The 14677-nt window shown below is 49.5% G+C and overlaps 1 protein-coding gene across 1 annotated transcript; it reads right to left on the bottom strand.

Moving 5' to 3' along the window:
• Positions 1-7: 7 nt before the first annotated feature.
• Positions 8-13683, bottom strand: LOC104622531 (SLIT-ROBO Rho GTPase-activating protein 3; the record flags this gene model as incomplete). The annotated part of the gene is made up of 10 exons (XM_010289350.1): positions 13617-13683; positions 13122-13199; positions 11901-12035; positions 8641-8746; positions 8135-8362; positions 7203-7282; positions 4064-4244; positions 3304-3453; positions 2607-2934; positions 8-127 (listed from the first exon to the last, which is right to left on the bottom strand). Coding segments are annotated over exons 1-10 (1473 nt in total), but the record flags the coding sequence as incomplete, so codon positions are not given.
• Between the last annotated feature and the right edge of the window lie 994 nt (positions 13684-14677).

The raw sequence follows: 14677 nt of genomic DNA, 5'->3' as shown, positions 1-14677 counted from the left end.
CACCCATTGGGGGGTTCTTCATGGGCTCCAGCGTGTCCAGGACCACATCGGGGGCCTGCTTGGCTGTATTCTGCCTCTCCAGCTCCCGCAGCTCGTTCAGTGCCGTGCTCATGGTCTTCTCGATGTCCTGTGAATGCCACCGACACAGGGATGTCAGCACCGTGCCACAGCATCACCCCGTGGTCCTGCACCCCACCCCATGGAGATGCCCCCTGTCCTGACATGTGTGTCTGTGAGTGGGGGTCTCTGACCTAAGACAGAGGCTCCAGGCAAAGCAGGAGCTTTAGGAGGAGCTGTAAAGCCCAAACTCTGGCTGCACAAAGGTGCCCCGTGTCCACAGGAGTCTGGTCACGATCTCCAAAGGGAGCAAAGCCCAAGCACCATCAGTGATGGGGTGAACACCAGCGTGCCCCAGGACACGTCCACGCTCCCCCGCAGCACTGCGGCTGTTCTTTCCCCAGAAAAGGAGGCCCTGCAGCCTCCATCAGCTCTACGGGACCTCTGCTGTCCCTGTACCCACAGGGCAACGGCTCGCGCAGGGCAGAAACGCACAGGGGTGTATGCAGAGCGAGCAGCGCGATGGCAGCTCACCATACACAGAAGGGAGGCCGCTACAAGGCCTCTCCCTGCGTGCGGGGAGGCAGCGAGGTGAGACCGGCCCCAGCCTCTCGCCGCCCGCTCGCTTCAGATCGTGTCTCCTAGGCACGGTCTCCATGGGTCCGTCCACGGAGATCCTCCAGAAGGTGAACCCCGTTCAACCACAAGTGCCCATTTAAAGTAAATCAGCTCAGTTGCCTACAACTGTAGTGCTGATAGTCTCATTCAGAAATAGAGGCCGTAGTTTGGTTTCTCTTAAATCCACCTTCACTGAATTAAGGCCACTAACTCAGAATGAGACCATCTGAAACGTGATTTAAGGGAACTGAATCAATTGTTTAAAAAGTAGCTCCAGTTAACTCTCCTTGCTGTCCTTGTATAGACAAGTCCTTAATTTTATAATGCATACAAAACGTTCGGTGAGCCTCAGATAATGTTCAGAGGATCAGCAGAAGGGAAATAATTATCAAATTAACTCCAATTAATTCTATTAAGCTGTTCAGTTAACAAGTGAAAATACTCTCCCAGCACTAAGCCTCCATACTACCAAGTCCAGCAGTCCTACAGACTTCAAGGTAAGTATTTATTTACATCAGCTGAGTGAGAATCTTTTTCAAGGTTTAAAAAAACAACCCAAAGCCCAAGAAAATTGTGCATATCGTGCTCCGTCCTCAGTATTCACCCATCCCTCTGGAGGCTCCCTGCACTCCCACAGCCCTGCGCTGCACCTGGGGAACGCGGCCCCGGGCACCGCTGCGGGGTGCCACGCTACTGCCCATCAGCCGAGCCCGGGGACTTCCTGCACGCTGTTATCCCGTCCCAAGGCGGACGTGGTGCCCCAGCGCGAGCCATCGCTCAGGGCACGCGCTGCGCTACGACCGTAACTTTGTAAATTGTTCACACCAAACGCAAGCTCTTGATGGACAGACAAGCTGGGTAGCGTGCTGCAGAGCAAAAGAACAAGGAGCGTGGCTGGTGAAAAAGCAAACAGGACAGTAAGAGTTCTTCCTTTCTGCAATCATCATTAATTATCCCACTGAAAGCAGCTGATTCGATACGTAACAGCCTGCCAAACCCTGCGGCACACAAGCTGCTTCCAGGCGGTGGGCAGCGGTCTCTCCGGCAGCTGCACCCCTCCACCTGAGCATCACCCACAGCTGCTGCTCCCGCCGGAGCGGGGCACGAAGCAAACGGCCGCCGACTGCTGAAACAGGGGACGCTGAACAGCCTGTCCACAGCGCTGCCGGCCCCCAGGCCCTCAAACAGCCCAACCTGCAGCCGTTCAGACAGATGCCCGGGGACCGTCTGAGCTACGTGGTCTCCGAGAGGCTGGAGAATTCTGCAGCCTGCTCCGGGAAGGGACCGCTCTCTGAGATGTTAACAGGTTGGGCATAACCTGGCCGATTGCTGCCTGGGGGCCTCCTGCCAGCAGCAGGGAGAGGAGACCTGCAGGCTACGCTGGAGGTAACGTGAATCTAATCAGCACCATGGGACCGATGGCCTAGTGTGATGCTGATGATGTTGCATGGCTGGAGGTGTGATATTGGGATTAGGCTAACATTTTGAGGTCCCAGCTACAAACAGCCAGTAACAAACTTGAAGCACTTTCCTCCAAACACTGAGCATCAGTCAAATTCTTATTTGGCAAATCTCGTTTTCTCCTCCTAAGCTCCTTGTGGAGCATCAGATTAAGATAATGTGCTTCCCTCCTTGTGGAAGCAAAGAGCTGCCGGCACATTTCGGTGGTGGATCGAACGTTTCTGTCTGTTGTTTCAAAGAAACAAGGTTTGTGGAAGGGGGCAGCATCTTTCATTAGACCAACCGATAAGGTTGGAAAAGCAGGCAAGCTGTTGGCTGCTCATTTTTGACTTTACACTGTGGCAGCTACAACAGCACTGTAATTCTAAATGGCGTTGAGATAGAAGGGGCTCTGCGGCACTACCCAAGTGACTTTTATTTTATAGCCTCTCGATCCCTGGGCACCGAGAGCCACTTCACAACCCTCTTACCTCAGCAAGCGCTTCTGCTTCTAGAGATTTCTGATCTCCAAGACTACTGTGTCTAGTCGATCCACAGGTCGATCTCAGCGGGTGGCCATCAGACAAGGCCTTCCTGTCTGGGAAATTGATGCTGCCTGCACTGCCGAATGTCGCCATTCTGCGCTTTTCGGGACTCTCAATCCTGCCCCTGTTAAGAGGTATTTTGTGGGGGCTGCTAGGGCAGGCCGCTGCTCGAGGAGGAGTGTCTATGCCAGGACCCATCCCTCGGGGCGGGCTGTGGGTGTCCCCCCCGCTTCGACGGCGAGGGATAGCTGCACCGTCAGACCTCAATCTCACTCTGCAAAGAATCCATCACAAGACTAGGTCACCGTCCGTCAGATCGAAAGTGTCTGGTTGCATGCTGTAAGACAAATCGCTCAGCTCTGAGAGTTCAGATCAAACCAAACTCGAGCCCTTCAGCTCCAGAAGACTAAGGCAAGAGGGAAGACAGACATTTTAGCCAGTGCCAAGAAAGGGACAGCATGGTACCTTCTTTACTTGTTAAGATCTACATTAGCAATGCACATGAAAACCCCCTCCATGCTCATACTATTCTGCAGTGCTTACTGGAGCCTTCTCTTCCGTCTTGCCCTACAGCACACACTGACTCGCCCCACACATGACAGCGATCACCTCTGTGTTCATAGGAAAATGAGAGTTTCCCTACCGGCCCATTACACCCCCAAAGCCATAGTCCACAATATGGTCTGTCGGGGACTGGATGTCGTTCTTGGAGGAGGCTTTATCGTCCAGCAGCGGTCCACTGCTCGCCTCACTGTCCGCCTTCTGACTCAGGCTGTCGGAGAACGCATCATCCCTAGGAAAAGGAGACCCCCATCAGCAACAGGGCTCTGCCTGGAGAGAGGCTAGGGCCCAGCCACAGCGTGGATCTGAGCATCACTACTCCAGCAGCTCCAGACTTTGTTAACAAAGGGCTGGACCAAGGCCACCACTTCAGAGAGTACCCAGAGCTTAGAAAAAGTGAATATCATGTCTCCATATCCCCCTAGGCTGTAGTTGCCATTTTAATGATGTACATTTAATGTACAAGCACAGTACTTGTAATAGAAGTGGCATCTGCGAAGGACCCTGGGATCTGCCTCCAGGCCAGGTGGGCACTGAACAATGCCAGGTCAACATACACAGGGGCAGGGCCAGTGCTAAGCCTGGGTCACGCCACTTTGAGGAGTCAATGATGGATGGGGTTCAGCCACACTGAAGTACAGTATTTAGTGCTTGGCTTTATCAGCTTGAACAAGAAACAACCTGAGCCAATACATGGACAGGCAGATGTGAACAGGTCCAGATTTCTCACTGAAGTCATTAAACCTGGGAAAATCTGACCTCCTGTTTTAGGTGGCTGAAGATGGACCTTTTGCAGGTATGTGATTTTAACATTCTGGATCAACACACGCTACTTTACTCACATGTCTTGCACCACAATGTACTGGTGGGGTATGAGGCCATCCACACCATTATGTCTCCCTTCCCACCAGTCTTCTGATGCCCGATGGTACAGGAGCAGCGAGGCCCCTTTCTTAAACGAGAGCTCTCGTGGAGATCGTCCAATGTAGTCAAACTTTGCTATGGCTTCAATCTGCTCCACTTCTGCAAAGGACAGAAAACAAGATAGAGAAAAGCTTAGTTCAACAATCACAGGGGCACAATAAGTCCTAGAAAGAGGCATCTCACCAGAATAGCAGTAATGCTGCTGCCCTAGCTTCCCGAGAGCATCTTTCACCGAGTACAAACCATCTTATTTTTAGACCTATCAATTCTTTTTGTTCTTCCAGCCTTCCTGGAATTTCTCACAGACTCACAAACTACCAGCAATTACAAAAAGCTACAGACCAGATGGGGAGTAGTTTATATTTCCCTGTGTGCATATGGCATCGGCACCCGCACTCCCATTTTCTACCTATAAAGTGATTTCTTCAGTTACAGTACCCCATTATCCTCCAGACTGGGATCTTGTCAAGCTGTGTCAGATACTGTGATCAAAGCCCCACTTACCTTCTCTTCCTTTCCTTATCCTGGAGACAGGCTAAATTATTGATAAGTAGCAAATCCCCCTTTGGGGGTCCCCATAGAAACGATGATATTGGCTCTGGCCAGGCAGCTGCTCTGCCTCACACCCCCACATCTGCAGACTTTCCAGCACTCCACCTCACCGCTTCTCCACTTCTTCTAAGTTAAGCTCTACCAAACGCCAGGCATTCACACACTGGGAGCTCATGGCCTGAAATTCAAGAGGGCTGAGGCAGGACTTCACTTGGGGAGGTTGTAAGCACACCAGGAACCTTTGAGTGCCCGGCCAAGGGCACCACAGCGGGAGCTGCCAGTGCATCTGAACAGGAGCCTGGCTGGCTCCAAGGAGCCCACGGAAGAGGCCTGGCTCTTCTGCAAATCTGTTCCCAGCTGGGAGCACCGAGTCCCAGAGAACCCACTGCAGCGACTGCAAAGCTGCGACAGCACTTCTCTCTGCACCGGCAGCAGCAACCTGCACTCCGCCTCACTTGCTGCGAGACAAAGCAGGCTGCCACCACTCAGCTACCTCGAGCCACTGTCGGAGCCAGCAAGCAAGCAGTCAATGTACCTTGATTATTTGAGACACCTGATCATTTTAAACCCCGCCTGGAGACTGGCAGACAGGCAATGACAAGGCAAAACAGGGCACATCTGCCCAGTTCCTCCAGATCTGTCACGTTCTCATTAAAATATGGAAATGGGCTCTGCTGCGTCTGCCTTGTCACTAACCACAGGCTCGGCAGAAGCAGCGATCAGGACACGATCAGCCGCTCTGCGCAGCGACAAAGTCTGCACAGAGGAGGAGACAGCACAGGAGGACACGGGAGACACTGAATCAGATCCCTGCCCCCTTCTCTGCCTCACGTGGGACAGGACAGGTCGTTTCAGCAGACTGGTTTTCCCCAGCTTAAAATACACATCCACACCAATCTAAGCAGCAGGGTTTGGGAACACTACAGCAGGATCAATGGGGGATGCTCTGGAGGAAACGGAGCAGGGAAGGTGACCGGAGAGCTTTCACAAGCTCTGCTAAAATACGGAGTTTTCCAGCAGGGAGGGTGCACGAGGCGAGGGAGAGGGGAATAAGGAATATGTAAATTCACAAAATAAAGCTGCTCCTCTTCTTCACACTTGCACCACAGTTAATCACCTGGAAACTCCAATCAGAGCTATTAATGTGACCACCCAAGCATAAAACTGGCTAAATGGCAGCCTGCTCTCCTCCATCTCCTAGTCCTGCTGGCTCCTGTCTGTAGCCAAAAGCAGGTCCTGAGCTGTCTGGCCCAGCTGTGCCCTTCCCCTCCTCCCCACGGTGCCCGCCAGCCTCAGAAGGCGTCAGCGGTTTGTCGGGGGCAGGATGCATCCAAGGAAGTGGTGGTCATCAGGAAAGCAGAAGAGGTGTTCAGCTCCCTGATGCCCTTCCACATGGCATAGTCCTGCTATTAAAATGGTGTCATGGCGTTGCACGTTCGCTGCCCCTCAGCAGTGCCAGTGGGATCTCCTGGCCTCACCTCCACCTCGCCCCGTGGCCGAGCCCTTGAGGTGCGGGAAGCACAGCGTCTCCTCCTGCTTTGGTACCGCATCCTGAAGCAAACACGCTTCTCGTCCAGCTCTGCCAGTGCCCCCGTTTCCACGCTCGCCTCTGATTGCCATGAACTTCAAAGCTTTTAGTGAGAGCCCGTATGCGAAACTCCGAGCTGGTTTACACAGAAGTGCAGGCAGACACGACCTTACAGAAAGCTGGACCTGAGCCTCCTCAGAGCGTTACGGAACGCTGATGACGCACTCAGTTGCAAGGGATTCACAGCCGGCTGCACCCGTCCACACAGCCCTGGCTCACAGCATGTCCCGCTTCGCCCTCCGAAGCTGGGCAGCTCCGCAGGCCTGACAGGGGCAGAAACGAGCAGGCGGGTTCTTCGTCACCAAAGCAAACAGAACTGACTGCGGGGAAAACCAGGCTGCGGCTCAGCCAAAGACAGGGGCATTTAGCTTCTGCCAGGCAGATGGCTGCTTGACAGGGGATGATCCACAGCATAATGAAAGCCGCTGAAAGACCCCCTCATTTCAGAGGCCCCAACGCGGCTGCTGACATTCACTGTTTTCCACCCAGCACATCCAAGGGCCCAAGGTGAACAAAGCTGGTCCCCCCCATGCCAGCCCCTGACTCCCCTCCTGTTCTCACGAGCCACTTCACACAGCGTGTCCTCACCATCGCATGGCTGCATGTAAGCACAGATGACAAGGGGAAAAAAAAATCATATACGAGATTAATGGAATCTCACAGAACTGCTCCAAAAAGCCAACCCCTGTACTCTGCCATGGAGTCAGACCACTGCGAAGGTCCGTGCACATCCTATGATGAAAACCTATAAGCAACAGTTATTAATATGCATAGGCAACACCAAGCACACAGAAACACTGTCCCCCACTAAAGTGCTAGACTCCAGTCCAGCCTCTAATCTGACTAGGAGCAAACTGCACACTGCTTTCCTATGCACAGCTTTTCTACGAGAGACACGATTTTCTGTCTGTGCTCACCATCATCACTGGTGTGTGGCTCCGTGCCGTTGTCATGGTCAACCTCATCGATTGTGCCTGGCTCGCTGTGTGGGCTGTCACTGAAATAAAATACACCGTGCTTTCAAAGAAAGAACAAGATTCTGTTCCTGAGGCACTTAGCAAAAGTAAGTTGTTGAGGGAAATTCTGGCCCCAGTGACACTTGAAAGAGTTATGGTTTTAGTTTCTATAGGACTGAGATGGTCATTTTGAATCGCATTTGAATCTCTGCTCAACTTGCTTTGAGAACGGCAGACACTCACACCACAATCTTCAGGCCCAGAACATCATGTTCTGTTGCTCATGCATCTTACTCGTATTTGGCAAAACGAATATAAAGTGACACCAAGTTAAAGAGTTCCGCTCACTCATTCATGATGAGTTTTAGTATTTTATCCTCCACTTGCATCAGTAAGGATCGTGTCAGGTGATCAGCGTCAGGGAAGATTAGATCTCAGAAATGTAGAAAACTTGCACACAAATCAGTTCAAGTCTATTATAAATACTGGTTTGTTAAAATCAGATCTGAAGGTCAGTTTAGAATTCCAGCATCCTCCAGACGAATGTGTAATATAATTTACGCTGCTAATGTGGGACTTTGTTTATGGAGTTTTCCTATCCTGGGCATACCAAGTAGGGTGAATTGTGCACCAGAAAGACGCGACACAATGCAGTTGCACATGGCTGGTCGCATCCCCTGGCTAACACAAACTCATCTGTCTTCTAACATTGACAAAACTGCTCCTGAGAGCCCTTCTCCTACATTCGTGTGAGCTGGGGTCCATTCTCTGACTACCAAAGCCCTGCGTTTTGTCACGGATTCACTCTGAATGTACAGTGTCAGAAGATAATCCAAACAAGGGCACCTGGCTTTAAGTTCTGCAAACAATGAAATCCTGTCCCTGCTCCTTACCAGTACTCCTCCCCTCCAGTCATGCACTTCTCGTAGACAGGTCCTTCCAGCTCTCTGTGGCTGGGGAAGATGCCCTCGTGGTTAATGATGATGGTTTTGATGACCTCGTTGACATGGGCTTGGCAGGACACCGGATCCTGCCCATCTGGAATGTGCATCAGAGTGGGCCCAAAGCAGATGGCCAGGTTGTAGGGATCCATCATGTTCTCATCACTGTACTGCGATAAGCTGCAAGCACAAGTGTGAGGGAGGTGCGGTGCTGACTTTCCTCATTCGCTCAGAAGTCTCCCACCACCAAACCCCCATTGGCCAGAAAAGCAATCGTCACTGAGCTGTACATCTTCCCCAGACACCCAGCCATGGCTAGGCAGGGCTGAGGAAGAAATAAAATACAACTCTCCATGGCAATACCGAAAAGGACTCATGCAACAAAGACAGGGAAGCCCTGAAAACAAAGGAGGGCAAGGAGAAACTCAGTGAAAAGAGAAAAAAAAAAAGAGACTCACTGATTAAGGAAAGCAAAAAGATATCTCATGACGACAATGACAGCCCGAGGCAGAGTGACGATGATTTGCTGGATCTGGTGCACTCTCTCAGTGGGGTTCTCGATTTCTGTAACACATGGATAGAAAGCACATCTTTAAACCTTCGCAGGACCACAGGACCAGACAACACAGCACTAGAGGAACTCATTCCAGATCTAGTAGCCCATTATGCAAGGAAACCAGTAGTCTGTTTCCAGATTCGATTCCCTGGTTTGGCACTAAGGTGCAAGCAGAGCATTGGGCATAGCACTCTTCTATGGGTGCAGTCATATGTACATTCAGATATAGTATAAACAGCAAATAAAGACATTTCCATGGTTTTATTTTTAAAATAACCATTTATGAATTCTTTAGTTCATTCCTCAACAACTATTCTGTTTCTCAAAAGCTTTAGTCAATATGGCACTGTAAAATGGAGCACTGCTTGGCTTTCTAGTGCAGATATTTAAATGACGTTTTTATTCACGTTACTCTTATGGGTTAACCATCAGGTCCTTGTGAGCCCTTCTGCTCCAGTCTCCCACTGGTCTTAAGGGGAATTTATTCTGAACCGGAGCCAGTACTTTAAGATTCACTTCTCTCCACAGCAGTGCACAAAGCCCATAGCCACTATCAGAAATCAGCTTCCTGCTGTAGGAGGGAGGGCGACTTAGAGCTACCTTGCTTTCAGTGCCAGCCCACGGGCCTGGGGACCCCCACACTGCCTTTTGAGGAATGCATTTATCCCCTGTTATTGCTTACTGGGTTCTCTACTTCTTCAGTTTGGTTTTACTTAAGAGGACATTTGTTAAAAGAAAAAAAAAATTCAAATAAATAAAAACTGGATAAAAACCTACAACAATAGGTATCTGTTCTGAAACCCAGAGGAAGAAATTGTCCTGAAGCACTTGCCTTTTTCACTTAGCAAAATGTTCCAACTGTTTGTAATTCAGAGGAACTAATGGAATGATCATCAATCACTCTACAATACAGGCACACCCCTGAATGAGTCCTTGCAAACAAAGTGCCTTTTCTATCCATCTACTTCTCACGTGCACTTGAGAAACACTTCCACGTAAACTCTCAGTCCCCCATAAGCAAAAGGAAAAGCCAGCCTTTCATCTGCCAGCAGCCGGCCTGGCTTCCCCGTCACGCAGCAGGGAACGATGCGGCTCTGCAGCTTCCCGGGGCACTCGGAGGCCCTGCGACATGCGCAGCAGCACCTGCTGCAAGAAGCTCGCTCAGAATACCTTACCAAGAGCCAAGGGAAATCAAGGTGGCTCTGTGATGCACTGCGGCGCAGAGCCCAAACCGCCCGGCTGCGTTTAACCTTTCTGCCGTAATTACAAAACGAGACAGAACATCCTACAGCAAGGGTGGCGTTTTACTGAGCAGTGGTTCTCAAAGGAAGAAGGCTTCTTCAATCTGGGTAGGTCGGGACACCTATTACACAGCCTATATTTATGTGGCAGAAAATCAGATGCACTTAAAGTCAGATTTTGAATGGGAATAGGGCCATTTAATTAATTTTAAATCTATCCTTAACTGAAAGGTAGCAACAGCAGCGGGAAAAGTAAGGAAAGATGAGGAAAAGGAAGATTCTTTCTAAAATGAGAAAAAAGAGAGAATACTATCCAGAAAATTAACAGATGATGTTTGCAATGAAAAGCTCCCAAAAGCTTAATAAATTGTGCAAACTGGCATTAATTAGGGATGGTTCCAAAGCACCAGCCTATCTGCAAGCACACAGACAGTCACATCACCAAGCACTGGGCACATTTCCCGGCACTGAAGGGGACTTGTCCCCTTCTCTGTGGGCTGTGCCTCCCAGGCGCCCCGCTCTGCTCGCTGCAAGTGCCCCGGGGAGGGCAGCTGGAGCGAGCGCTGCAAGCCACGCTAGAAGTCCCTGTCTGGGGCACGAAACTGGTGCAGAAACAGCTTCCTTTGTTTGCCATGTTACAGGTCTGCTGTGCTGTTTTACACATCAAAACTGAAAGGCAACAGTGAATTTCCTAAAGCTACTATATAAAACAACTGTTCTTGAAAAAGAAAAGGAAATTCTTCTCCTTCTGGAAGAAGCCCATCCCTGCGTCATTCCCCTCTAGATATCATCTGTCTTTCTTGACGTCACTAAATCTCTAGCAGTTATGCACATTAACATTAAGGAGGAGTAAGGAGCCATGAGCCGTGAAAGCCAAATGCAGGACTTCAGCACGTGTTCACCAGTCAGTCCCCCTGAAGTTATCCACGTACCGAGACACGTGAACCCCCCAACAACCCCGACACCTCTCCTGTAAAATAAAGTCATCCTGCAGCCAAAGCACGCAACATGCTCCTCCATCATCTCTGAAACATCAAATTCATTCTGCCTTTTTCCTTTCCCCCAGGGGAGTAATTTCCATGACTTACCAATAAATAATTGTCATCACTACAAGGTATTCGGAGAAATAAACCCCAGCTGGGATATCCGTTTCTTCCGTTGCAGAGGAACAAGTGGAGCTGGGAGGAGAATTCAGGACAGAACAAGGGCAACCAGGCTCTCCCTGACATCAGTCCCAGACCGTTCATGATTAAAACCCCTCAGCTTCTACCTCTGTGCACACCCCAAAGCACTTTCTGGTTTTCTTTGGCATGGGCAATGCCAAGAGCAAATACATGGAGAACAGCTGACCAAGTGAGGTTGAAAGCAATTTTGCAGACCTCAGGGGCCAGAGGAGCTTTGTGAGTTGCAAACAATTATTGGCCTTCACTATGTTTAGTGAAGACACGGAGCTAAAGCAGCAAAACCCTGTTGGGTCCCAGGAGACAGGGCTGCTTGATGTGTGACGGGCAGGCACAGGAACCGCCGTTACCTGCAGAGATCTGGGCAGGCAGGACAGCCACTGACCCTGTTCAAGCAACTAATGACCCCTCATACAACCTGCAGATGTGTAGATGGGCTTGCTGCATGTGCAGCCCACTGGCCTAAGCTTGGAGATGACTCTCTGGTGATCCTCATGATGCTAGGAAGAATTTAGAAGAGCCAGGAAGAATTTAAAAGAGCCATAGGAAGATGCTTTACCTCTCCCTCGCCTCCACCGCTGCCAGTGCACACCCATCTTTTCACAACAACTTCCATTGCAGACCTATATGCCTTCTTACAACATAAGCTGCTATTTGCAAACCTCAGAGGTACTTGCCCCCCGTTTATTGCTTCTCTTGTCCCACCCTATTCTCCAAGAAGAGCTGTCACTTGTACTTACTTATAGTAGATATCAAATCTTGAAACCTTTCCTTAGGAAAGAGGGGGTTTTCCAGTCCTCGGAAATACAGCTTCAAGACTCCAGCCACTGAATTAATGTCACGTTCATTTTGATCGTCAGCAAGGGGATCTTCACCTGCCCAGACAAGATTTATTTCCAGCATTATTATCAAGTTGGACTAACACAAGAAATGTTTTTTACTAACTCGGTGGAAACCCCAAATTTCTCACAGTTCAGAAAACTCTCCTGTGTGTGGAAAGGTAACGCTAAGCATTTTGTCAGCAATACAGTACTCTGTTAAACAGCATCATACTGAGACAGGCTATAGCCCTACCTACAAAAACCCAGTTTACTGTAGAGAATTTAACCCTTTCCTGAAGATGAGGATGTTATTAATCAGTTTTTCTTCACAGTTTCCAGCCCAGTGCATTTTTACATTTAAGGCAACAGCTCAGAGAGCTGAGCAGATCTAAACGATGGTGGGTGAAAGCCTGAGAAGACAGGCTTGGCTGGAGGATGCAATCATGCCTCTGGAACAGACCGAATGGTTCTGGATAGCACTGTACCCAAGGGATTTAGATACAGTTTCCTCTTAAATTGGATGTGCAAATCCTCCAGCCTTTGACAATCTCACCACTGCCTTATTCATTGGCATGGCCACCTTCACCCCGATCCTTCCATGCTGCCCAAAGATTAATGGCATGGAGGCCATTACCCCACCTAGACTGTTCCTTTCACAGTTTCACCTTCACTTGGTGACAGCAGGATTGCTCTGCCCTGTCTTGCCAGCCTTACATCTTTGATGTGGTTTTCTCAACAGAATCACTGGCAGTTCCACAACCAACACTGCCACCAGGTACATGTGGCAATGCTGCTCCTCCCTTGACAAACCACTACAGAAAGGAGGAAAATGGATCCCCAACAAACTATTCTATGGCTCTCATCTGAGGCTTTCATGCTCTTAATTAATGACTGTGGAAAAGATCTCTGCACCTACCCCTACTTCTCATACTCTTCCCCTAAGTGACTCTTCGCTGCTGCTGGAGATACAATACTGAGATACCTAGAAGGGGAGAAAACCTCCTCATGTCTCAGAGCAGAAAGGCCTTTGGCACAGGCTTTACACAATACCTCGTGCACCCAGCACACACTGAAACTCCCACCAACAATCTCTGCTCGGACTCGGCGTCCCAGCTGCAGCTGCACGCCCTGCCCGCGCACCTCTCTCAAATGAATTCTTGATGTCGTTGACTTCCACTTGGGAGCCAGGGACTCTGAAAATGCCCTGCTGCTGAAGGCCTGGAAAAGAACAATGTTTCAGAAAATATTTCTGTAACTGCTACACAGCACTTTCTGGTAAAGAACAGCAGAAACTGGGAGTCAATGCACCCGGAGAGAAAGGCTCAGAGAGCAGGAAGGCGACAGCCTGCTACGGTTCATTTCTGCTCATATTCTCCAGTCAAAGCCCCCCAGACCAAAGCACTGAAAGGGCCCCCATTGGCCTGGGGCCTGAGTGAACAATTTAACCTGAATAAGCGCTAACAAGACCTAAATATTTGTCAGTCATCCAATGCTACATCACAGTCAATGCCATTGTAATTATAACCCGAGCCCACGTAGTGAGGGCTGCGGGCGTCTCTACTGTATCTCACTGCTAACTACGAGTATTTAATTCCTTTGCAGAAAGTTTCTGTTGATATTACTGAAGCAACTTACCGTACAAATTGATGTAACGAATGCAGCTTTCTACTACAAGTGGAATAGCCTGTCCTGAATCCTTCATGAAAGGAAACGAAAAAATTACTGGTTTATTGAAAACAAAGCACAGGAAATGCATTAAAGATTCCAAAAACAGAGGTTTGAAAATTGGTGCCATTGAGTTTAGTAAGACGACAGGCAAGAAAAGGAGGTGTTACATCAAGCCATCAAAAAGTGCTGAATATACTATGTGCAGTCAATTATGCACAAAAAGAGATTTCACTAAAATGTGTGAAAGATTGCTGCTCACTATTTGGTTGAGACAGGGAACTGATGCAACGGGATCACAGCTACTCCATTTCAAAGGTGTAATGCTGAGCCAAAATAAAACTTGTGCTATACCTGCTTGATGAAATAAGTTTCCAGTAACAGAGCTTACAACAATATTTCCACCTAAAGAAAGAGCCATTGTCAGCAGACGCTAAAAAAAAAACCAAAAAACCAAACCAAAAACACCACAGTGTGGGAAATTAACTGCCTGTATCTAAACCTGTGATAAGTTTTGGCTTTTGTTTCAAAGCTGCTTCTCTCCAGGCTCCTCGTGGAAGGAGACACGTGAGCCATGTCTGACTGCCTAAGTGGACATTTCTTTTCCTTAGGGGCTTTGTTCAGTTTTTTTTTCCAGTAGAGTACAGTTGTATCTCTCTGGTTAATTTACTCCGTCTCATAGACGGGCCTCCAGTAAATACCTGATTTCTTGTTCGCGCATTCCTCCTTCCTCTGAGAACACAAAAAAGCAGCAGAGCGGGGAAAAAAAGAAAAGATTAAGCAAGGATAAGTTCAGTTAGAGGTAAGCATCTCTTTCGGAGGCCATGAACGCTCAAATGCAATGGCAGCTTAGCAAGGTCCAACCCAGGCCTTCAGGCTGTCTACCCCCCCGCCCAAACCCCGTTCGGCACGCTGCACCCAAGCCTCAGCGACCTGCAGAAAGAGCCTCTCGGATTTCTTCCCTCCCCGAACCTGCGGCACTGGCAGGAGCCCGAGCACAAGGCCAGCCCCGGCCCGGGCGCGGGCGAGGC

Source organism: Phaethon lepturus, unplaced genomic scaffold, assembly GCF_000687285.1.
Source record: "Phaethon lepturus isolate BGI_N335 unplaced genomic scaffold, ASM68728v1 Scaffold57306, whole genome shotgun sequence".
NCBI lineage: Eukaryota > Metazoa > Chordata > Aves > Phaethontiformes > Phaethontidae > Phaethon > Phaethon lepturus.
This window is presented reverse-complemented; position numbering and strand designations above follow the sequence as displayed.